At 36.8% G+C, this 26,041-nt stretch overlaps 1 protein-coding gene and 1 long non-coding RNA gene across 4 annotated transcripts; one reads left to right on the top strand and one right to left on the bottom strand.

Annotated features, from left to right (window-relative positions):
* Positions 1-628: 628 nt before the first annotated feature.
* Positions 629-26,012, top strand: LOC107045260 (kinase D-interacting substrate of 220 kDa). Of its 3 annotated transcripts, none has more exons than XM_015267452.1 (7): positions 629-691; positions 10,475-10,606; positions 11,200-14,952; positions 15,707-15,985; positions 17,048-17,053; positions 18,959-19,073; positions 25,131-26,012. In XM_015267452.1, the coding sequence occupies exons 1-7, from the start codon at positions 632-634 to the stop codon at positions 25,934-25,936; spliced, it is 5,151 nt and encodes a 1,716-aa protein (XP_015122938.1). In that variant the 5' UTR covers positions 629-631; the 3' UTR covers positions 25,937-26,012. The 3 variants fall into 3 exon arrangements, with proteins under 3 accessions (XP_015122938.1, XP_015122947.1, XP_015122956.1); XM_015267470.1 differs by lacking the exon at positions 629-691 and adding an exon at positions 6,380-6,542; XM_015267461.1 differs by lacking the exon at positions 17,048-17,053.
* On the bottom strand, positions 18,682-25,288 carry LOC114841513. The gene is made up of 2 exons (XR_003783140.1): positions 25,042-25,288; positions 18,682-19,176 (listed from the first exon to the last, which is right to left on the bottom strand). It is a non-coding gene; the product is annotated as an uncharacterized LOC114841513 (long non-coding RNA).
* Positions 26,013-26,041: the final 29 nt, after the last annotated feature.

Raw genomic sequence — 26,041 nt, 5'->3', positions numbered from 1 at the left:
AAGCAAAAAGGTCGTAATTGTTGTATGTGACGTCAGTAATAAGTTTTTGCAGTTTCATATGCCTTATTCACTAGAGAGTCCATTGAATCGTTGAAAATATCTACATGAGGGTAACGAATAAATAACAAATTCAGAGCAGTACCAGCTTGGTGCATTGGAGAGGACAGAGTCTCTGTTTACATTCTATATGAAAAATTTTTGTGAAGTACATTGGATAAAAGAATTAGAACCCTTCGAATTTTTCTATCAAATATTTTCTTTGAATATTTCGCCAAAAGACGCTCAAAAAACTGACGAAATTTCCAGTAAATTCGTTTTCGAATCCTCTCATAAACATGTAAATGACGTAAGATTCGGTGAATTCCTCTGTCAATGTTGAGTTATTAACGATCAAAGACGTTTCCGCCTTGCTCCCCCTATTCTCTTTTTTTAAATGGTTCTGAAAGGCTGAAGAATCGATTGGATAAAAGACAAGATGTGAATTTATGACCACAGATGGAGAACGTAAATGACACAGTTCGTATGGGCTGTTCATACATCAGTCTGTTGTTAGTTCTCGGTCGCGGGTATTCTTTGACAAGTTGCGTTATCATGTTCATGAATTTCGGGATTGAAGTATAACCGGAGAGTCATGAATGCGTGGCTGCCTGATCCCAGAACGTGGTTGTTCTCGGATGAAGAGGCGATTACGGTAATTATAGAAATTTGGGGGATTACTAGCGCTTTGCTGTAATCCTTAATGTTGTTGCTCTTTCATTATGCCCTTTTCTCTGTTAGATTCGATATTACTTTCATATCGTAATTTATCAACTGTTGAATTTTCATATGACAATAAATGATTTGCTTGTGTTCTAATTCCTATGCTCACTGAATAAGATTTTAAGCATAATTACAATTCAATTCCTTCTAGAGTGTGAGCTTCTGGAATTCAATGTTTGTTGATACTCTGATAAAAGTGCGTGCCCACATTATCAATTTTTAGTTAGTTCACACGGTAATTCAATTAATCTGTTGTTCATCTCATCAATATAATTCCGTGCTTAAAATATTTTCATCTCGTGTTTTCATCACCGAATTAAAAATTAAAACTTAATTTGGAAGATTGAGTCACAGGTTATTTTTATTCATATCAGAAATTTTGTCTTTGGATATTAATATTATTTGTTCAAAGTGAAAAAATTGATCATCATTTTCACTATATTGCATTCAGATTCTCCGATCCTTAACGTCAAAAATGCGAAATAATCTCATAATTCTAGTTATTAATTCTAATCAATTTTGTTCGAAGAAAGCCTTAGTGAACGCAATATTAAGAAAGTAGAATTATTCTATTTTCCTCTGACCTAAATGATTTGGATAATTATGATTCGTTTATTCATGTTTCATAGAATGGTATTCAATTCTCTTTTGCTTCTTAGGCGGGATTCATAAAAATTAAACGTAAGACGATTGTACTCATGAAAACCGCCTTATTTTCTCCATTTGTTCAAGATGTCCATCATGTTCGAGTTCTCATTTTCGATTCGACATGTTGCCCATATTTTTTTGATTGGCCTTTTGATCGAAAGTAAAATCTTGGTATATATTACACTCTAATGGTTATATTATGTCCGTTGACGATCATTCTTCATGAGAAAAATGTCATCTTTTGGTGATGATACAATTTTCAGGAAGAAAACAACATAAACAAAATAAATGAAAAATTACACACACGGAGAATTCTGATAGAAAATCTTGTACATTTTCTGGACAATTCTATGATCTGTCGATTAAGATTTTTTTTTTAGAATTCCATAGAAACATTTTTTTTGCCGATTTTTATTGACAATTCAGGAATTTTGCCGTGTGATTTTTTCACAGAATATATTTTATTTGATAGATAAAAGTCAATGAATGTTGATTTTAGGAGGCAATGTCAATAGAATTCCCTTACTGATGAAAAAATTTCCAAATGAAACCTGTCTCCCGACACTTCATGGAAATAATTCATTTAGTCATCTCAAAGATGATTCATTTAGTTCATTATAAAGATGCTTCAGTACACAACAAGATGTTAAATTCAACTTGTTCTATTGCGTCTCACCCCATCACTACTAAGTTCAGAAAAATTAACAAGAAGATATGGATTGATCTGCATTTCATATCGGAAGTTGTCAATATTCACTCGTCCCTTTGGAACATATTCCTCTTTATCATTGGAGTATGATTTTTTCACAGAATATATTTCATTCGATAGATAAAAATCAATGAATGTTGATTTTAGGAGGCAATGTCAATAGAATTCCCTTACTGATGAAAACATTTCAGATGAAACCTGTCTCCCGACATTTTTCGTGGAAATAATTCATTTAGTCATCTCAAAGATGATTCATTTAGTTCATTATAAAGATGCTTCAGTACACAACAAGATGTTAAATTCAACTTGTTCTATTGCGTCTCACCCCATCACTACTAAGTTCAGGAAAATTAACAAGAAGATATTGATTGATCTGCATTTCATATCGGAAGTTGTCAATATTCACGCGTCCCTTTGGAACATATTCCTCTTTATCATTGGAGTCCTTATCTAAAATAAAAAAATTTCCTCTTCGATTCTTTTTTCCCAGCAGCTATCTTTCAGTGACTACCGATATCTTTCAGTACCGCCGTCACCGTGGCTATCGAAAGGTTCCTTCCATGACGAGTTATTGTCACACTTTCATCGCGGATTGAATTCAGTAGTATTGCAAAACAGTTAATAAGTGAAGCCCCCCGAATAGTGTCGAACAACGCGAGAGCATCATAGCCGTTATAGAATACTATTAGTGTCCATTAAGCTTCGAATACATCTTATTAATACGAAGAGTGAAGATTCCATTCATCACGCCAAGTTCGTGTGTCCCTGAGGCATCAACCAAAGGAACAATTTGTATTCTCAATGGAATGTCAAGTCTAACAATGTCTGAACTATTGAATGTGGTGGTTATCGTGAACTATGCGTGTGAAACTTTTCACTCTTTTTGACTCGACATCTGATAGGAGTGAAACGTCTAGTCTCCTAGGTCGTTCCTCTTCCTCGTTCTCTCCCTTGTCAAACAGATGGACTTCATATGGATCCCTCCACGCGTGTCAAGAGGTTTTGCGATCTCTTTGGACTAGAAGCAACAAGGTATTCACATTGCGGGAAAAATGGACTTGTTACAATAAATCTTGTTTGAACTAAAGTAACAAATTAGTAATTTGCTTCTAAATGCAATTTCTATGACAATGTTTTTAAAGTGAATTCAATGATTCATTGAATTCAACATTGGTCCAATATTAGCAGCTAGCGTTACCTTAACGTTGGGAGCCAACATTCCAAATTCGAACCTTCAAATTTTTTACCTTTCCCTGAGTATTGGTTTCAAAATAAAATTTTTTAACAACAGACGATGCAATCACTCCGAAGACGGCATTAGGAAGAATATTTTAAATCACAATTGGATTCATTTAAACAATTAATTTTGTTGGTTATCGTTATATGATTGACAGTTTTATTATTGATTTTCAGTTTTACTAGTTTGGGGAAGAGCCAATATCAATCCCTGGACGAGAAAAAGTGAAGATCGGTACGGAAATAGTACATTAGAGTACAAGGGCACAAATTTCGTTTTCAACGAATGTGTAGTTTACAGGCCGAGCCGAAGGCGAGGTCTGTACACACATTCGTTGAAAACGAAATTTATTACCGAGTGCTCTATAATATTTTATGTCAAGTCGTGCAGAAGTCGAGTTTTGAGCAGGCTGCGCGAAGCGCAGCGTGCGATAAAGTCGACTTATTGCACGGCGCAACATAAATGAATATATAGTGCTAGAAATGACATTACCTAGCCAAACACGATCCATCGCCGAAAACTTACGACGCCGAACCAATAGGAAGTCAGGACTCACTTATCCCTTCTCCAAATTTGCGACCAATTACATCCTTAAATACCGCACACTTTCAAGACTCATCATCATTCAATCATTCATCGTTCATCATTCGACAAGTCAATCCAACTTGAAAACAAGTTCACCTACAACTTACTCTCTACTCACCATTTTTTAATTTCTAAAAAAGAAAACTCAGTTTTGCTCTACGTCTGTACTTATCATTCTATAAACCTGCTCACAATTTTATGGAAAAACTGAATCTATTTTTGCTACGAAATTATTTCATCTCAGGATAGTCTTTGAATGTTAAGCACGAGATTTTTCATTTTTGATAATTTAAAGTAGCTCTACCCTTCGGCCAGGCTATGCTGTACTTTTGGATATTTTCAGTTTTTAAATTGCCCGGTGGCTTGGCGCACTGGGTAAGTTCGTTGCCTCACATGCGAAAGATTTCGAGTTCAAATCCCGGCCGGGTAGAATGGTATGCAGTATACCCTAACCGGGTCGAAGCGATGTAAAATAACGATAAAAAAAAAAGTTTTTAAATTTTTCAACTAAATTGCACGGAAAAAATTTGAAAAAATTCGTACTCAATCAGTATTATCTCAATTAAATTTCGCAAAATATTGATATTTTTTCAACCATTTCCCTCTTATAAATAGATAATGAAACTTGTCTGCAAAACGGTGGGTTATTTTCTTATGAAGTGTCAAAAAAATTCTTGATTTTTTCACATCTAATGAAAAAAAGTTCAGATTTTAATCTTTGATTACAATGGAAATGTTGATTTTCACATAAGACACTGGGTTAAATGCTGATTTTTAAACATTTCTCTTTTGAAAAACCAAAACGACAATTAAATTAAGAAAAAAAATAGAATTCCGAATCTAATCGAGTTTTCTGCATTTTTTTTGCAGTTTTCCATAATCTTTGAATTTACCGCAAGGGTAGAGCTACTTTAAAACAGATTGTTCTCTGAAAATTGAAAGTTTTAAATTATATTCTCTTTTCTTTCTGAGCGCAAGATTAATAAATAGCGATGAATGCTTTAATTTGTTTATATGCCCTGAGTCATGCTTGTTCTTCTCAATTGGGTCAAAAGAGTAGGAGATAAGTAATTATCGTTTATGGGTTTGGCTCAATACAATTCCGTTCAGCTGTTGTAGTTTACATGACCATGTTATTTCAGTTCGAATATAAAACGAGTGATCAGTATTCCAAGTGCTGAAGATCACTTATCAGAAATTTTCCATTGATATCAGTGGGTTTATTGACTGAATAATATTTGGAGGATTAATTAGTGGATTCCCTCGCGATGAGATAGGGACGGCGATAAGAATGTTAAACTCCGATTTTTCCGGAGATGCCGCGCTTAACGCTATTGCGAGATTTTAATATGGCATTCTCTCCGACAATTACGTCTTCATATTTTTCTTACACGTTTATCCTCTTCTATAATATTTACTGTAGTTGACGGAAACCTGAATGTAATCCATGCAATCATTATCTGCTGCAACTGCATTTGGATTCAGTAGCGAAAATGTAAAACGTGAATATTCAATTTTTTAATCGTACATTCGTTTCCGTAAAGAAATAATAGAAACTGTTTTCTGATAACTGAATAAATAACTGTTTAAATTAAATCAATTGTGATTTAAAATATTCTTTCTAATGCTATCTTGACCGAGATTGATCATAAGTTTGATTGCATCATCTACCAATGTTGGGGTAATGTTGGCTGTCAGCGTTAAGGCAATGTTGGATGCCAACGTTAAGGTAATGCTGGCTGCCAACATTGGGGCAATATTGGCTGCCGACATTGGGCCAATGTTAAATTAAACGAATCATTTAATTAATACATTATCACAGAAATTTCATTCGGAACCAAATTGCTACTTTGTTAACAAAAATGTATGCTGCGACTAAAGCAATTTCCCAATGGTTTTTGTATCGAACTGAATGCCTCATAAGAATGTCTTCGACATTCTATCTATAACCACTCATCATTGAAATAACACATGCCCGATTAAAATGAGAAAAATTGATGCATTCCACCGTTACAATTTCCTGATTCCACTACTGAATTGAATAGCATCAGAGAGCAGTCTCAATTGAGTTATATGACACTCCAATTGAAATCCACAGGCGTGAGGCACAGATAGTAAACACCACGCGTTTGACAACAGATTAGATACAGCAGTTCTATGCATTATCACCAGCTCGTATGAAGAAATATCATGTTTGGGGTGCACACAACAATTCAATGCCAATGTAAAATATAAACGAGAACATAAACATGTGAATGTTGATCCACAATATGGAGCAAGCGCCAGTGAAACACCCTCAATACTATTCCAAGTAAATATTAGCTTTCAGAATACCATACATCACTGGAATGAGATAGGTATATATAGTGAGTTTTCATTCGCCTCGGTTCTTGTGCTCAGTTGATTATCAGTGTTAGTGAAGTACGGCTGAAGACGGCACGCGCAATTTTTTCGATTCTTCATCGTCAATCGTATTCCTGATGATTGAACTCAATAACTATTTGTTTTGAAAAAGTAGAGAATTTTTGGTTTAGATGTCTATTAGTTCAAAGATAACATCCATTCAAGTCCCCAAAAATGTTGAAACTTGGGCATTTATCTCGGGTTAGTTACTTGCATTATTATTTTCATGGAACTAAGTAACAAAGTGGTGAAATTAATTAAGTGCACACATGGGAAAAATTTCATTGAAAAATGAGCGCATTCTCTAGAAAATTCTGTTTAACTTCTTTTAGAAATTCTTCTCTACGCGTTTTTTTTTTTCAATAGAAACTTTTTTGTAGAAAAAAAAATCAAGAGAATTTAATTTTTCTCTGGAACTTACTCTATTCAGAAATTTTATAAGTCGTTTGCATGATTTTTTTAAATGAAAGACGAACAAAAATGGAGTGCAAAAAAACTGGAAATTTAGGCAGGAATTTCAACAGAAATCATCTCAATAGAATAAGTTGTGTGCAAATATCAAATTCTATTCATTTTTTCTGTGAAATAGTTTCCCCTGATCATTTTTCATTTCCAATAGAAATCCAATAGAATTGACTAGCTACACGGAGAGAAATTTTTTAGAAAAATTGTGCTAGCACGGGAAAAGAGGCGCAAAAGTAACGGCCAGGAAAAAAACCCATGCCGGCACTAGAAATTTTATTGGGGAAAACGTGAATTTTTTCCCTTATTTCTGTGAAAATTTCACAGAAATCCTCAGAAATTTTACCTTAACAGCACTAGAATTTTTCACAGTCGGTGGATTGTGATTTTTTCCAGTACCCCTACTAGAATTTTTCTAGAAAATTTCTCTCCGTGGAATGCATTAGAAAATTCTATCGGAAACTTGTGCTATTTTTTAAATAAAAATGTTCGATAGATCTTGATTTTTCTATACAACTTGTTCTAGGAAAATATTTTCTTATGAAAAAATTCAAGCCGAAAAATTTCCATATCAAAAAATCAACTCATTAGTCGGTATCTGCTCGCCAGACATGTTTGATCATTTTTATTTCATGTCGTTAAGAAATTATCTACATGTACCACTTCATTACTGAAATTCATCAAAGATATTCATTCGAAAAAATGGAATGTTGGCCACACCAAGCTCTGATAATATCCTAGTATTGTGTTATGGGGTCGACAAACATTAGATTATAGCTTGCACGAGGTTTCATACGTGAGCCGAAGGGGAATGGAGCAATCACACGAGTCCAATCCACCGCCCATTAGCCCGAATAACGTCTGGGAGAAATAGACTATCGTTTCAATTCTTAAACTTGACTAGTCATTGTCTTTGCAATCACTATGAACACAGTGCTGACATTGTTTCCATCGTCCAAACGTGCATCGTCCAAACGTAGGTGTGGTCGATGTACGACTGAGATACAGAATATCAGTGATAGCATTTCTAACGATACATTTATGAAATAATGTTGAGGGGTTAATTCGTGATATAGTATCGGAAGTATGATCGTCACACGCTCGGAGACTGAGATACGTAAAACAGACGTCATACGATGATAATCAGAATGTCTAATTGAGGCGATTCAAATATTTATCAATGATAACCGATCAATGTTTGGGTGATATCACGCTTGCCGAAACGATTCAATTTCGAAAGCGAGGAGATTGAGGATCAGAGATTTAAATAGCCAGGTCAAGGTTATTTGTTGTTCCCATTTAGTGATGCCCCGAGAGACTTTACGAGACATCACGAGACAGTACTTTAGAGATTTTATATTAAAAACTGAGATTTTACATTAAAACACCAAAAACTTAAGACCGAGATGAGATAAATTGACTCGGAATCATCACTGCCTATTTTGAGACAAGGACGAGACCAAAGATTTTCATGTTCATTGAGACCGAGACCATCTGTCCAAAGTATTGCCTCGTAAAATTCCCCGCGGCGTCACTATTTGCATTAGTATTAAAAAATCTTCAACAATGAAATGCTTCGGGAAAAAATCTCTTTTTTTATGTTCATGAAGATTTAACACGTTTAGCAACTGTAAGTTGGCAATAAAATACGCGATTGTTTGAAACCTTCTTGTTATTACCAACGATTTTATCCAACTCGTCTTTTCGACGGGGGAATTGATTGATTCTCTTAAATATCACTTAGCCTGCAGTCCAAACATCTGTGAGAAATCTACAGCATAAGCCACGGCGAACATCATCATGACCAACAAGGCATCTTTAGTTTCACAAATGAACATGAAAGAAGAAAAGGAAACGCCTGATGAAGTCAAATCAGTAGACCATGTCAGTTATTCCTGCAATGATTCAACCGTAGATCATAATAGTAACAAGAACATTAGACTCGCTGAGCTGAATGGAATACCCATCGAACAAAAGAACCGTAATTATCTGGGATTTCTTCCGCTCAAGGATAATTCTGTCGCCAAGTTTCCTGCACCGTCAGTACTGCAGGTCACTCGAGTTGAAAGAAGATTACGTCTAGAGATCAATAGCAACTCAAAAGACGATTCAAATCTATTCAAGACCACTCGTGAAAGGCATGATGATAGTCCGATGACTCCCCTCTCACCAACATCTGAATTCCTCAAGAATGCTCACAGGAATCAGAGACGACGGAGAAGCATCGCGGACACCGTGATTGACTCCAGTCTAGGTCCGAGTCTCCTAGGAGTCTCCTCTGATCTAGCAAAAAGCCTCATGACAATAGACGTGAACCGAGACGCCTGTCAGACAAGATTTCACGCGGCTAGATGCAGTATGAGCACACGCGAAGAACTTTGCCTCCTCGCTTGCCGACGCAAGTCCTTGCTACCCTTCATACGTCTACACATGCCGCAACCGCACTCTTGGGTAAAGTTGCGCTATGAATTGGTGGAAACTAACCCTGATCTGAATGGTGATGATGGTTGTGCTGTGCGGAAATTCAGCTTTGGTGAACAAAACTCGCAAGTGATTAGTTTTTCACGTGTGACGAATGTGACGGCTTTCATCGTGTCATGATGATTGAGAACTATGAAGTCATAACAGGAATGAAGACTCGGAATAACGCTTTTGACTTGAGTGGAATGCCTAATGAATTAATCTACTAATTAATTTTTACGGATAACAGTTTTAAATATTTTCATGTATTTGTCTGAGATGATCCGAGCGCGTTTCCAAGGAATATTAATTTTATATATTTTATATACTTAGAGGATCTTCTGTTATAAATTTCTCAGTAAGTTAATCGTCATAAGTCGCTGTGAACTTCTTTCAAAATTGCATATTTTCCTCAAGTATTAGTGATTCTAGGATCCCATAGTCACGGAACTACCTCATAAAAACTTTTCTCAAGTTTGCTTTTGCATTCACTTATTACGAAGATAATTCAACATTTAATGGGGCGTAAAAAAATTGAGCCATTTGGTCATATTTCACAACTTTGCTACTGATGATATTACTTTACATATAGGTGAAGATTCGCTCATTTACCTGTGGTTTCAATCATTTAAAAACACCGACGGTGAAAACAGAAGTATATCTAATCGAGGATGTGCTTCTGATAACATTATTGCATTCAACAAATCCGGCCAGCTCCACTGGAGTTGCGTTTACACAAGTGACCATTTATTTTTCATTTGCGAATCAGTGTGGATGTTCATTGTACTGTGTTGCTTATTCCGTTTATAAGAAAGTGTACCGGAAAGATTTGCAGTCGATGTGAAGAGGACCGAACTGTCTTCATATTGCCAAGAGTTTTAGTGACCGAATATTTTAAACTCTTCGGGAACAATGTATTCTCCAATAATATCGTGGATGAACCGTGTGATCGCTTATTTCCGCAGTTTTAGTAACTCAACAGCTGTATGTTTTTGTTGTCAATGAAAAAGAAACAAATTGTCCAAAGTAATATACCGAGGATTGATGTTTCATTGATGCAATTTTCGTTCATATTTACACTTCAGACGTCCACACGAAAACGAAGGAACCTAAGTGCTATGTGAATACATTTAAGAAGACATAGCACTTACGTCACACATTCTGTGCGACGCTATCGTTGTTTATTGAAATGTTGTGTTATGTATTTTTAGACACTACATCGTACAGACTCCATGGTGTCACTCTGCTACCGGTCTCTTGCCACCTACATCGCTGAAGATAATCTTCAAGGTCTTCAAGGATTTCTTGAAATCAAACGTATTGCCATTGATGATCGTGATGAGGTCAGTTTATTATTGTAATTATGAAGGGAAGGGGCAAAATGGATCGTATTCAAGCTGCCCATTGCAAAGAAAACATTTCGTAATGGCAGCATCTGGTAGGTCTAGGTAGAATCTGGTAGAATGGTCAACCCCTGACGTATGGCGTCGATACGATGGAGCGAACCTCAACTCGCTATTGCCATCTAACGTCGGCCGTTCTTCAGGGGTTCAGAAAGGTATTTCTCAGAATTCGAAATCAAATAGATCTAATTCAACGTTGTGGTTCAAAAAGTACTTAATTCAACTTTCAATAAATCCTTATTTGAAAGGCGCACACGTATCGAGACGTCCTTTCTCGTAAGTTGTCTCACACAAATATCAAATCTAACATCCCAAATATCTCGAAAGCTTGTTACACTCCTGATCGACTCTATGATCTCAATCGCCTATTCTCACGGAAGCGCGCCAACAAACTAGTCTAATTTGAATTCCAAGATAGCAATCTTTGAATCACTCCTTCGAGTCCTCCCAACTCCAATTTGCCCCATCTCACTATCCAGTTGAGATCACCCGCAACTAATTCATCATCATCCAAACCATTGTACACCTTGCAGAATGGCAGTACAGCACTCATATATGCCTCCTCCAAAGGTAAAATCCAATTCGTCCGAGAACTCATCAACCACGGAGCAGACGTCAACGCTGAGGATGCAGACAATTGGACTGCACTCCTCTGCGCAGCGAAGGAGGGACACACAGACGTATGTCTGGAACTGCTGGATCATGGCGCAGACCTAGAACACAGAGACATGGGAGGATGGACAGCCCTGATGTGGGCAACCTACAAAGGAAGACTCGTCACCGTGAAATTCCTATTGTCTCGCGGTGCTGATGTCCATGCTCACGGCAACTACCATATCTCCTCATTGCTTTGGGCGTCAGGTCGTGGGTACATAGACATCGTCAGAGAACTCATTGCCTATGGAGCTAAAGTCAATGTTGGAGATAAATACGGAACAACTGCGCTCGTATGGGCCTCTCGTAAAGGAAACCTTGAGATTGTCGATGTTTTGTTGAAAGCTGGGGCTAATGTCGACACCGCAGGGATGTATTCCTGGACGGCTCTCATCGTTGCGACCCTAGGGAACCATGTCGACACGGTTATGCTTCTCCTAGAGCACAAACCAAACGTAAATGCTCTTGATAAAGACGGGAATACAGCTTTGGCCATAGCTTCTCGTGAAGGCTACCATGAAATAGTCAGCGCTCTGTTGAACGCTGGTGCATACATAAATATTCAGGATCGTAATGGCGATACGAATCTCATCCATGCGGTGAAGGGCGGTCATCGAAGTGTTGTAGAAGCTTTGTTGAAGAAATACGTCGATGTTGACGTAGCTGGGAAGGACAAGAAGACAGCAACCTACATTGCTGTAGAAAAGGGCAATTTAGCGATCCTAAAAATGCTTCTAAATGCCAATCCCGATCTCGAGATTGCGACAAAGGATGGGGATACTCCCTTACTACGAGCTGTGAGATCACGAAACGCTGAGATTGTCCAGCTACTACTGGACAAGAAAGCGAAAGTATCGGCAACTGATAAGAAAGGTGATAGTGTCCTACACATCGCCATGCGTGCGCGATCGAAGGCTATCGTTGAGATCCTTCTACGGAATCCAAAGAACAGTCAGCTGCTGTATCGTCCAAATCGGCAGGGCGAGACGCCTTACAATATTGATATAAAACACCCGAAGACAATATTAGGACAAATTTTTGGAGCTAGAAGGTTGAATACTAATGAAGACAATGAGAATATGCTCGGGTACGATCTTTACAGCAGTGCGCTTGCTGATATTCTCAGTGAACCGTCATTATCAACACCGATCACGCTCGGTCTCTACGCGAAATGGGGGTCTGGCAAGTCATTCCTGTTGAACAAATTACGAGAGGAGATGAAGAACTTCGCGAGACAGTGGATCGACCCGACTTTTCAGTTCTCATCCCTCTTGTTTTGTTCGACAAGTCACGTATCATTGTTTCTTGGAGTTATGTTAGGGCTTGCTTTGCAGTCTTGGATCGTCGGCGTGGTCTTCGGTGGTGCTCTCTTCTGCACTGTCTACGTTTGTCTGATCCTCGTGTGGTACGCCAACAAGAAGTACGACTGGTACTGGCCGTACAACGTCACTGTAGCCTTAACTAAGAAACTGAATTCCTTCAAGCTCTTGCTGCAAATCATATTCTGTCATCCACCGGGCGGGAGAATCAGTACTGACCCGTCTGAAATAACAACCACTATACAACCCATAAAATTCTACTTCACGGATCAGACCAGAGTTGGAACGACAGCAGCAGGTGAAAATGCTGTTGTTCAGATGGTCGGGTCCTTGTACGATTCCATCGAAAATGATTTCGGATCCCTTGCCACACGGTTGTACCGTGCATTCCGACCGAAACCGGTCAAATCTACTACTTCATGGACGTGGAGACACCTCTGCTGTCTGCCTTACATCGTCATATTCGAATTCTGCTTCCTAAGTCTGCTCATTGGCATCTCCACATTAACAATATATTTATTGGATCCTTATCATAAGCCAAGACCTGTACCTACCATCAACACGAACTCATCAAGTCTGAACGATTCAATTCCGCTATTGCCCCCAAAACCTGAAGAATCCATCATAGACCCTGTAACGGCGTACATAATAATGGGCACCGTTGGTCTCATCCTAGCCTTCAGCATAATCGCCAATCTCTACACATGGAGCAGAATCTTCCACTCATTACTATTCTCTCAAAGACGTCATCTTCATCGAACTATAGCCAAATTAGATTCCCTGAAGAGCGAAGGGTTCATTCAAACGTTAAGAGCCGAAGTCCACATGATGACGGAAATGGTCAAGTGCCTAGACAGCTTTACATCTCAACAGAGCAGACTAGTACTGATCGTGGATGGACTGGACAGCTGTGAACAAGACAAAGTATTGCTAGTTCTCGACGCCATGCAAGCGCTCTTCAGCGACAATCACTGCCCTTTCCTCATCATCCTAGCCATAGATCCTCACATAATAGCTAAAGCAGTTGAGCTCAACAGCCGTCGCATATTCGCAGAATCGAATATCGGAGGGCATGACTACCTCCGAAACATGGTGCATCTACCCTTCTACCTTCAGAACAGTGGCTTGAGGAAGGTTAAAGTCGCCCAGCAGACAGCTCAATTCGTCAGTAAGAAGACTGGTGGCTCCTGGAATTATGAATCCGCGTGTGGTGATGACAACTACGCGACCACAAGTGCAACCATTCAGCATTCGATATCTAACAGACGATTAAGTACAGAGTCTAGCGTCATTATGAACAGCAATGAGAAGCTAAAGCCACCAAGTAGAAAAGGCAGTCGCAAGATGCGTCTGAGTGAGTCTATAGCTTCCAGCATCGGCAGCAATTTGAACCGTTTGGGAGGAGCGCAAGATCTCAATAAGATGCTTTTGACTGATGATTATTTTAGTGACGTTAATCCAAGGAGCATGAGGCGTTTAATGAACGTTGTTTATGTGACTGGGCGGCTGTTGAAGGCATTCCAAATTGATTTCAACTGGTATCATCTAGCCAGTTGGATCAACATCACTGAGCAGTGGCCGTTCAGGACGTCGTGGTTGATTCTGTATTACGATATGTATGAGGAGAACTACGATGATTCGACGTCGCTGAAGACACTTTACGATAAAGTTAGGCCCCAGATTCCGGTGTTGAAGGATGTACAACCATTGCTGGAGATGGATCGGGATGAGCGGAAGCTAGATGTCTTTCTGACGTTCCATCGGTCGAGTCTTCTGGTCAGCGATATGAAAATCTTCCTGCCGTTTACCATTAATTTGGATCCTTACATCAAGAAGAAGATTAAGGAGGAGCAGCAGGGCATCGAGGAGGATCCCCTCCATCAGAGTATTTTGCTCAATAATGGGGGACTGTTGTTGAATAATCCTTGGCAGGGAAGTGCTGTGGCCTCGGGGACTCTGGCGAATCGTCATGGGAAGCTGACGAAAGCTCCCAGTCTTCAGGGCTCTGGTATTCTCCATTCGCCGATTCCTTCAATTCCTAATCATCCGGCTTTGAATCCCTGGCCGATTATACCACCAGTTTATAACTGGGTGCCGGGGTATCAGCCGAAGGTTCCATCGGCGACTAGTTCATTACCATCGGAATTGCTTGATGTGAGACTGTCCAAAGCGTCGGTTCAAGATATTTGCAATCTTCTTGGGAGGATTGAAGAGTTGAATCCCAGGAATGTGGAGACTTATAGGAATATTATTAGGGAGAATAATGTCAACGGGAAGGTGCTGCTGTATTGCGAGATGTCGGAGTTGAAGGAGGTAAGCAGTTCTGTTTCAATTCACATTGTTCTGTTTCCTTAATTTCGCCCAGCCAAAAATGGTCCAACAAGCGGTATGAATTCAAAAACTTCCATTGAAGAAATTAAAAACCATTTTGTTCAACTTTACCAACGTTTTGAATCTCCAAGGGGCTCTTTATCAGGGCAATATTTATTCTGCTAAAAAAAATTGTTTTAACAACCAAAAACCAAATTAAAACAAAACAGTCATATTATTGTTGAATCGATTTCATAATTTAGTTATTTCTGGTTATATTCCGACAAATTTTTTCCAAAATATAAATGAATGATTGAAGATAAAACTGAACAAAATAAAAATACCTAAACGTCCGTAAGATGTAAAGAATCAGCAGAATTCTGTCACAAAAATACTCCCATAAAGTCTAAATATCAATCCAAATCTGTTGACTTCAAGATTTTTTCTTCTGTCGAACATTTCTATTTCAAAATGATGCGTGTGCGGGAAAAATGCGAAATTTAGAATGGAAATTGAATAAATAAAATACAGAAAAACTCTATCAAATAGAAAATTTCTATTTAAATCATTTGAATCATTCTAGAAAATTTAAGGAAAAAATTCAACGCTTTCTTTATAAAAAACCTATGACAAAATTAAATTTGTTTACAATAGAATTAAAAACGAGTTTAGATAATTTTTCTACAATCATGAATTAAAATATTGAACATGGATCTGCTGTATTATAAAACCCTGCAATGAAGCATTTGATATCCAGGTACTGAAAATGACTTTCGGTGATTGGGAACTCTTCCGTATGCTGGTGACAACATTACGAGAACATGAACTGAAAATACTGACTGGAACTCAGGATGAGGGTTCCCGCAGTGTTCGTTTCACTGTTGGTAATGAGCACGGTTCTCACAAAGATCAAAGAGTGGAGTCTCACGGAAATATTCAACGTGGTTCTATCCACAACGATAAGGAGAAATCTACCAGCAGAACTGATGGGCCTTCCAGACGCGATCAAGCTAAGCACTCCGTCATGGAGAAACAGGTACATCACAAATCATTTCAACTGCTTTATTGGTGACTGCTTAATTAAGGGATTTATGGCGAAGTGGGCATGTAGGAGGTTCTCTCGCAGAAAACCAATCGCTGAACAAAAAAACGATATTTCAATTACAAATTTTCAATCTATTTCGACCACCTTTGGGTACGAAATATTTTTTTAATAACTTTTCTATTTTTTCCCACATATTTCAAGCCTTCTTTTATTTTTCTAGCTTGTCTTTTGGATAATTGGAAAATAATTAATATGGATAGAAAAAGTGACAACGTCGTGCCGTTCGAGGTACAAGTTGGCAGCACTGATTCACTCAGCTGTTATGTTCCTTGTAACGAAATGTATGATCACAACTCCATTCGTATTTGCCGCGCTTACCCCTCCGCGATTTGTAACCTCGAAGTTGCCGCTATTCCAAGTTGCGCACGCAGAATTCCTTCTTTTCATGAGTTTTTGAATTACCCCTTCTAGACAATTCTCCGAGGCCACTCGGATTATTTTTTTTATGCTAGCGATAAGTGCGAAATTTCAGAAAATGGTGACTTTTTCTATTATTAATATTTTCTTTCCGAATTCTCAGGAGAGGCCGTGTTAAAATGCATTTTTTAGAAAAAAATCCTGTTTCACCCATTCTCCTAGGCTGTCTGGCTATATTTAAAAAAAATCATCAATTTCTCGAGTTTTTTTCAACCCTCTGACCACGCCATAAATACCTTAAGGAGGGACCACGGTGAAATTAAAAGGTCCTCGTTAGAGCTAAGGACTTATCGGAGCAAAAATGTCGAGCGGATGAAAACTGAGACACTTGGACGATTCTAAAAATAAAACTGAACAACGTTGTTTTTCGTTGATTCGCGAGGTAAAATCGATTGTAGTCATAATGTTTTCTACTTTTTAACATGTCCCATCATGTATCAAAAGTCGCTCGCTGTGTCCTCTGCTCCAGCGAGGAGGGTAACCCCTTAATTTCTAATTTTCTATTTTACTGTCACGTCCCGATACAATAAACACTTTTGTTCATGTGCATTCATTGCCACCTGGCACGCTGAACAGTTTCAGGTGAGTGATAGAAATTGGGCTTGAAAATCATTTCTTTAATCATACAAGACATTCAAAATTTTACAGATATACATTGAGAGAAAAAAACGGTATTTTCTCAACCAAGTCTTGGTTGAACAGAAAAAAATCGCACATTTTTTACATTATTTTTGTCTTGCGTTTTTTCTTCCAAACAAGACTCGTTTGAGAATTTATTTTCTTCTAATTGTAAATAATAAACAAATAGATCAATTCGGTGACGAATTAACAAAGCTATCAATTTTCTGAACTTGAGAATGTTCCACGTGAGAATATTTGATGGAGTGGAACAGATTTACTTGAGGAAAATTAATCAACTTGATAGAAGAAAATTTAATATCTTTCACAAAAATTAAATTTTTGTCGTGATCATCAGAAATATCCCTAGAAGCATTCGAACTTTTGGCAGGAAAAAATATAATCTATCGTACGACAATCATTTGATCTGAGAAAACTCCATAGGTTTATACTATAGAAAGAATACATTGACGAGGACAGAATATTTTTTTCCCCAAAAAATTGTCCCCTCGAAATTATTTAGCTTTGCCAATAACACAGTTTTCGGCAAGAAAATTGTTGTTTCCTCTTGAAATTATCATTTGTTCCATGGAAATTATAAGTATTTATTGGACAAAGATATATACTACTCAATAGCATTCACTTGATAAAACCAGAGCCGTATATAATTCTCTGTAGAATGAATGTATTTACCCGAAAGACCTATAAATGTCTCACGAGAACAATTACTACAACGAAAATTATCATGTTTTGGTGGAAACTTTCTTCTTTGTCCACAAGTTAATTGATTCAACACGACAAAAGATCCCTCCAGGGGAACATATAATTTTTCGGTATAACAATTTTTTTCTCTGAGTGCATAATTCGACACTTCCTGATAAAACAGAAATACTTCATTTTTATTTTTAAAAAAAGGGTATCTCAGAATTCCCTATAAAACTAATCTATCTGAATTTTCTGGGGAAAACTCATCCACCTCAAATGAAATCAGAAAAAAATTATTTCGTGAACGCTGATTAAATAGTGTTTAACCGATTTAGCCGACATATTGTGAATTTATAATATGTTGAGAGATTCATGTCAGAGAATTAATAAAATAAATGGGAGGGACGAGGGGAGTGATCGCATCAAGAATTCAACGGGAGAACTGAGTGGGTAGATCATCAATTCAGAATTTATCAATAGGAAAATTGAAATCATCTCCTGAAACGAGTGCAGTGAAGTTTTGGAACGGTCATATATGGAATTCTAGGACTCGGAATAAAAATACGTATACAAGGAAAAGACATTGAGAGTGAGAGTAGCCAGTTTTTTTCGGCAAAAGAATTTTATTTTTTCCAGGACTTACGTGCATAACTACGCCTCGTACGATCAGAATAATTCAAAGGTATCGAAGGTATCTGTTTTGACATCTTGATTGGCACGTGCCACATGGAATTAATTCTCAAACACTTACGTTTTCATGCTTTTGACAGATGCATGAATTTAAGTTGTATGGGAGTATCGTGAAGTTTGAGGAATGGGAATAAAATAAAAGAATTGCTGAATTCTCTAGGAATTATACATATTAAATGAGTACCACTTGCACAGTATTTAATCAGAGTTACTGAGATAAGTATTTTTTTATTTCGTCTGAGTTACATGAGTTTTCCCCGGAAAATTGAGATAGATGAGTTTGTAGGGAATTCTGAGATACCCTTGTTTCATTAGGAAGTGTCGAATTTGTTTATTCTCTCTAAATCCACCAGAAAACATTCAAAACCTAATTTCCTCAAGATGAAATTATTGTCACTGTCATTATTGTTCAGATAATGATTATATTCATGAAAAAAAAAATAGTACAAGAGTTGAACGAATGTATTCTGCTAGGTAACATTGGAAGAGCAGATGATCTGCGGAGCTCTGCAAACGCTGAATGAAGAGGCATGCGAGGATGTTTTAGACGTTCCCTCACCGTCTGCCATCCAGCCAGACTCACTAGCAGGTGAGCCCACTTCTCTTCCGCTTACACTGCCTCTGGTTATTGTTGAAGAACCACCGAAGTCTGACCAAAGCCCTGACATCGACATCGAGTACGGCACACATTGCTAGTCAATAATTACATATCGATTATCAAAATGCTGAGATAATTGCCAAAGTTGCTTTCGACAATATTTAGATGTGATTACGAAGAAGATGCTATCAATATTCGAAATACCTGCCTCCATTTAATTCAGTGGTGAAGTGGTAAAAAATTATAAAACGACTCAACTTTATCCCTGAAACTGGAAAACATTAGAACGAAGTGTTTATGAACACTTTCTTCACACTAATTCTCATCTTCAACTGATGAACACTGATTTCAGGGGGAAATAATTTTTCTCGTTTTACCAATTCATCACTTGGAAAAATGATCTGTTGTTTTTCTTCCGTATTTATGTGCCATATGTTCTAGTTTCTTGTACTACACGCACGAAAAAATTCAATAGAAAAATCTATCGAATTCGTTATAAAATTCTATTGAATTTCTATTAAACTTTCTATTACTTTTTAGCTGATTCTATTGACATGTTGAATAGAAAACATTCAATAGAAAAAGTCAACAGAATTCGATTTTTCTATATAACCTATTCTTTTCATATATTTTCTATAGAATTTGCTCGACTCAAATTTTCTAAGCTTTTTCATTCTATTTTTCTTTTCTTCTCATAAAGAAAATCAAAAGAAAAAACTTGGAAAATTTTAGCCGAGGAAATTCTATAGAAAATATCTCAATAGAATAAGTTATACAGAAAAATTGAATTCTATTGACTATTTTACTGAATATTTTCTATTGAACATTTCAGTAGAATCGGCCAAAAACTAATAGAACAGTTCATTAGAAATTCAATAGAATTTTCTAACGAATTCGATAGGTTTTTCTATTAAATTTTTTCGTCCGTGTATTTTTATTGACTATTGCCTCATACATGGATGAAAATCATTCGAGTATGGAAATATGTTCTCATGTATATAAATGAAGAGTGAAGTATTACCAAATATGTAATGTAATGAGTTGAAAATGTCTTGGTTTGGAGAATGTTTATTACATTATTATGAAACTGTCGTCTTGTTAATAATGCAATCCAATAAATGGAGTGGTAAAGCGTAATAGAAAGAGTTGTTGCATGATTTTTTTTTGTTGAATGAAGTATGAAAGTTGGACTGGAAGTCATAATGCAGATTTTTTCGCATGTAGCTTATCAATTTTTAATTATTCATTAAAATTAAAGTATTTGTTGAAGGTTTCCTATTCAATCTTCTATCTTATCTAGCGATAAAAGACTTCAGTGAAAATCCTAATAATCTCGATGACCAGTGCGTGTAGAGTGAAATTTCAAGGGCCATTTTTTTTAAGAGAATTTTCTCGGATACAAAAGAAGTTTTCTTCGCATTTTCCGATAGTCCAAATGATTACAAATCGAACGGCGCTTAAATCGTGATGTTAACAGCTTTGTGAATGGTATAAATTGAGTTGAAATAATTATAGAACTATTGAATGAAATTCTAGATATATTACGTTTTGCCACTTCACACATCAATGATCTGAGAATATTCAGGTAAAATGCATTCATCGACGCTCACTGATTATGATGCCTGGATATTTCCTACATTTGTCAAAATGAAATGATGAAATATGAAAACTGGATGGGAAGTCATAATGCAGACGTTTCTAATTGTCTGTGGCTTATCAATTTTTCATTATTGATCAAAGTGAAAAAATGCTTGTCCACAATTTTTCATTGAATCTTCATACTTAGCGATAAAAGAATTCAGTCAAAGCCCTCATCATCTCAATGACGAGTGGTTGTGGAGTGAAATTTTGAGGTCCATTTTCTTGCGGAGAATTTTTTCAGATACCAAAAAAATTCTCTTCACTTTCCCTATTAGAATTGCTCAATTTTTTATTAATTGGGCAATTAGTAGAGATTAATTTCTCTGAGATATTACGTTTTTAGTACAATTTCAAGGGCCATTTTTTGTAGAGAACTTTCTCAGATATGAAAGACGTTCTCTTCGCATTTTCCGATAGTCCAAATGATTACAAATCGAACGGGGCTTTCCGAAATAACTGCGATCGCGTTAAATCGCGATGTTAACATCTTTGTGAATGGTATAAATCGAGTGGAAATAATTATAGAACTATTGAATGAAATTCTAGACATGTTACGTTTTGCCATTTCACTCATTAATAATCTCAGAACATTCAGGTAAAATGCATTCATCGACGCTCAATGATTATGATACATGGATCTTTCCTACATTTGTCAAAATGAAATGACGAAATCTGAAAATTGGATGGGAAATCGTAAGGTAGACGGTTCTAATTGCCTGTAGCTTATCAATTATTTATTATTTATCAAAATGAAAAAATGCGTGTCCAAGATTTCTCATTCAATCTTCATGTCTAGCAATAAAAAAATCTCAATCAAAACCGCCATTATCTCAATAACAAGCGATTTCTGAGTTAAATTTCAAGACACATTTTTGTTGTAGAGAATTTTCTCAGCTTCAAAAAAAGTTTCTTTGCCATTTCCCCACAGAATCGCCCATAGTCCAAATAATTATAGAAGAATTAAATGAAATTCTTGACACGTTACCTTTTGCAACTTCACTCATTAATGATCTCAGAATATTCAGGTAAAATGCATTCAGCGCCGCTCAATGATGATGTAAAAATGAAATGATGAAATATAAAAATTGGATGGGAGGTCACAATAAGTTAGTGCAAACGTTTCCAATTACCTGTAGCTTATGACTTTCTCATTGTTTATGAAAGTGGAAAAGTACTTTACAATGAGAGACGTTATTTCGACCGGTATATACCAGAAACTGGTACTTGGGCCGGTAATTGGCAGAGCACCAGTTCGGCAAACTGGAGATGTGGGATCATACCCCACCTGAGTTCGAGTCCGTGTGCCTCCGAATTTTTTAATTTGTGCATTGTTAATTATTTAATTGTTTCCCTCGTATAGAGAGAAAACATCTAAGGTTTGACCGAGTAAAATAGTCCGGGGATAATACAGAATATGAAAAAATACTTGTCCAAGATTTTTCATTCAATCGTCATATCTAGAAATAAAATATTTCCATCAAAACCGTTATTATCTCAATAACAAGCGATTTCTGAGTTAAATTTCAAGATACATTTTTTTGCAGAGAACTTTCTCAGCTTCAAAAAAAAGTTCCCTTGACATTTTTCCATAGAATTGTTGACCTGTTATGTTTGCCACTTCATCTATCAATGATCTCAGAATATTCACGTATAATCCATTCATCACTGGATCTTAATTACACGTGTGAACCCCTAATATAATGTGCAGCTGTCTGTAAATATATGCGATTGGACACCTCAAGAACCTGTTATTCTCCACGTGTAACCAGCAAACCTTACCCTAATGTATAAATAGTATTCAATAGAGAGAAAGAGACCAAAGATGATTAAATTCAGAAATACATTAAGTAGGAAAAATTGTTATATCAATTGAACCTGAATTCTTACAATAAACGGTGACATTGAAAGAATCATGAATATTGTACAATTTATTCTGTAGAGTTTGTGTTATGAATCAATGAGTCAATCTTTAAATTTTTGTCAATTGTGGATTTATCTCGGGAACCAATGGTTTTAGAAAAAAACATCATAAGCTCTTTTTTGTAGCTGAGTAAATTTGAAACAAAAAAGTCTTTTGACAATTTTTTCTGGAGTCACTCGTTGTCGAGATAATTGAACGATTAAGGAGACGTGGGAATTCGATTTGGTTTTGCAAGTCAAACATTCTGTTCTTGACAAAAATGAAATTATCTCGATAACGCGTGGTTTGAGGAGAAAATGTGAAAAATAATTTTTGTGGTGGATGGAATTTCCAACAAACCGAGTGTTGACATTTCCTCCTAGAGTGGTTCGTTATCAAGATAACGCAGTGATTAAAAATGTGTGGAATGTTTACATTGACTTGTAAAATTTCAGGTCGAATATTCTACTTTTGTTGAATATGGAATTATCTCCAGAATGAGTGCCTTCGAAAAAAAGTTATTAGTCCATGATTCAATAACTGCTGAGTAAATTTTATATTTAAAAAATTATTGAATGTTATTCCTAAGTCACTCATAAGGAAGATGATTGAATATTTAATGTGGTATGAGGAGGTGAGAATTTAATCGTTCTGTTCTATTCTGTTACTTTCCACCACTTCGTAATTGAAATGCAGATTGTAACCAGTAGTGTGTATTGTTCGTTTTGTTGATGTTTTTTCAGATGTCAGGGCAGGTCATTCAGCTGGTAAAAATCAACGTAATCACTTTGCAAAAAGTATTTGCACTGCAATAAATACAGGAAATAAATACGATGAAATTATGAAAAGATTTGGATTGGAGAGGGTGAGGCAAAAATGGTCTTGAATCTTCGATATCTCCGAAACAAATGATTTGGTTTTATCAAATTTAATTCGAAAAATTGAAGATATTGGAGACTGTATATTCATTCCACTAACCAAGTTTTCAAATAAAATGAGACAAGAGTCAGTTTTTGTTGGATATTTCTCAATCTAAGGTAGATACGAAAAATTTTAGTAAAAAATGATTTTGCACCTATCATTTTGCCCAACAAAAAATTCACAATTTTGAACCTTAAAAACTTTAAAAACCCTCAAAATTAAGCCTGAAAATTATTGTACGAATCTTTTTTTATAAAAAAGAATAAGAACCAGAAAAGCAAGGTCTTACAAAATCATTCTATATGCGTTAAAGCCAAAACCAGATTGAAATTAGCTACATTGTTGGAAATTTTTTATGAAATTTTCAAACATGCTGTTAGTCACGGACGAAAAAATTCAATAGAAAAACCTATCGAATTCGTCAGAAAATTTAATTTGAATTTTTATTGAACTGTTCTATTAGTTTTTGGCCAATTCTATTGAAATGTTCGTTAGAAAATTTGAGTCGAGCAAATTCTATAGAAAATATATGAAAAGAATGAGTTATATGGAAAAATCGAGTTCTGTCAACTTTTTCTATTAAATTTTCTCTATTGAACATGTCAATAGAATCAGCCTAAAACTAAGAGTTGGTTTAATAGAAATTTAATAGAATTTTCTAACGAATTCGATAGGTTTTTCTATTAAATTTTTTCGTGCGTGGTAAATACTCAATTCCTTGAACATCCAATGAAATATCAATTTTCAGTCTCAATGACAGTGCATTATTGAAAGTTTAAGCAACTATTAATTTAAATTTTCAATCTGTTGAAAATTCAATCAAATGTAATGCTCCATTTTTACAATGAGTTTGACAATTGCAGCTATCATTGGACCTCAATTATCTGTAAACAGCGTTTACTTCTCTCAAAAAATTTCAGACAGTGTAGTCTTCCACGTACAAAAAAAATTTACAGAACTAACCAGAACCTTCTATTGAATTTCCATTGAAAATTCCATTAGTTTTTCACGTGTTTTTTGAGGCACAGATTGTCAATGGAAAATATTTTATAGAAAAAAAATATTTTACAGAAATAATTTCTCTAGAAATTTCTCAGCTTGAATTTTCCCAATGAGTAAAAAAATGCAATGACAAAAAAACAAAAAATTCATAGCGAGCAATAAATTCCAATAGAATAAGTTGTACGAAAACCTCGAAATATATTTTCTCGTTCAATAGAATTACCCAAACCTAATCCAATTTTTGACAAAAGTCCAACAGAAAACTTGCCTCGAAAGTAGAATGAAAATAAAGTTGACCCATTTCACTAGCGAAGTGATAAAACAAGTCAAGTTGATGTTGATTCCTCGGTTTTCAATGAATATCTCGAAATCTACGTGAGATATCAAAAACCTTGTCATGACCTTTTTTGTAGCCCCGAATCCGCTCTCCAAAAAAGGTAATTACAAAAATTTCGTTATCTCCCTCAGATTCGGAGATATGCCTCGCAAACTCACCTAAATCAACTTAAACAGTTTCAAAAATCCCGTCGCTGTTGATTTCGTTTCAGCACTTTCCAAAACCATCGCCAATAATTCTGTTCCAGGAGCAGATCGTCCGCGATCCCTGAGCATCAGCCGAGCCCCAGACACGGACTACGTCCTCCTCCAGCCGTCCCCGATATTCCACTGGGCGCCAGTTCCAGACGAGCCAGAGAGCTCTGACGAAAGCTCCCACGACTCCCTCGTGCACCTGCAACGCACCAACTCCCAGAGAAGTGTCGCCTCCCAACAGAGCATCGAGTCAGACGCGCCAGGTCGTAAAGATAAACCGAAAAATCGGCCTCGGTCTATCCTGACGTCGCCTCCATCATCGCCGAGAGCCTCCCGCGGACCGCGACCCAGTGACGACAATTCTTCCCAGAAAACCATCACCAAAAGCCTCATAACTAATAGCAACAGCAACACTTCGTTGAGTGGGAGGTCCGCGAGGCCCTCGATGTCTCGTATTGACGAGAAAATCGACAGCATCGAGATAAATGTGACACTTCCATCACCAGAAAATCCGCAGGATTCAGACGAACTATCGAATATTGTGATTAATGATCTCAACGCGCAGAATGACGAGAGTGACGACGAGTCGACTCCACTTGTATCTCAAGTTTCCTCGCCCATAAATGTTCATTCGTTTAATTCAAAGCCTCAAACAGGTGGAAATGCAGATTTAAGTCGTCACCAAATCTCGTGCTCTGCGCTGGGCGTCAAAAGGGCGCCTCACACCGGTGACAATTGCGATAATTTTATTAATAACTGCAGCGACGATTCCGTGAGTCTTGTTATTCGGGAGACCCTTGACGGTCGACTGTCGCGACAAGACGCGGAGGATTGGGACAGCCCTGAAACCCCAGTGTAATTTAGGTGTAAGTTGTATTTTCAGGCGAATCCGGCGGCCTAGGAAATTGTGTTAGTAGATGTTATCAATATTCAAATAGACGTTGATAGATTTAGGTTGAGGGGG

The sequence above is a fragment of the Diachasma alloeum genome, unplaced genomic scaffold, assembly GCF_001412515.2.
Source record: "Diachasma alloeum isolate Michigan unplaced genomic scaffold, Dall2.0 Dall_scaffold_00180, whole genome shotgun sequence".
NCBI classification, from domain to species: Eukaryota; Metazoa; Arthropoda; class Insecta; order Hymenoptera; family Braconidae; genus Diachasma; species Diachasma alloeum.
This window is presented reverse-complemented; position numbering and strand designations above follow the sequence as displayed.

Excerpts from the sequence above, each read along its gene's own strand:
- LOC107045260 (XM_015267452.1), top strand. The coding sequence starts at position 632 with ATGAATGCGTGGCTGCCTGATCCCAGAACGTGGTTGTTCTCGGATGAA. Across the intron at positions 10,607-11,199 it reads CCATTGATGATCGTGATGAG|AATGGCAGTACAGCACTCAT; the intron begins GTCAGTTTATTA and ends TACACCTTGCAG. Across the intron at positions 14,953-15,706 it reads AGATGTCGGAGTTGAAGGAG|GTACTGAAAATGACTTTCGG; the intron begins GTAAGCAGTTCT and ends TTTGATATCCAG.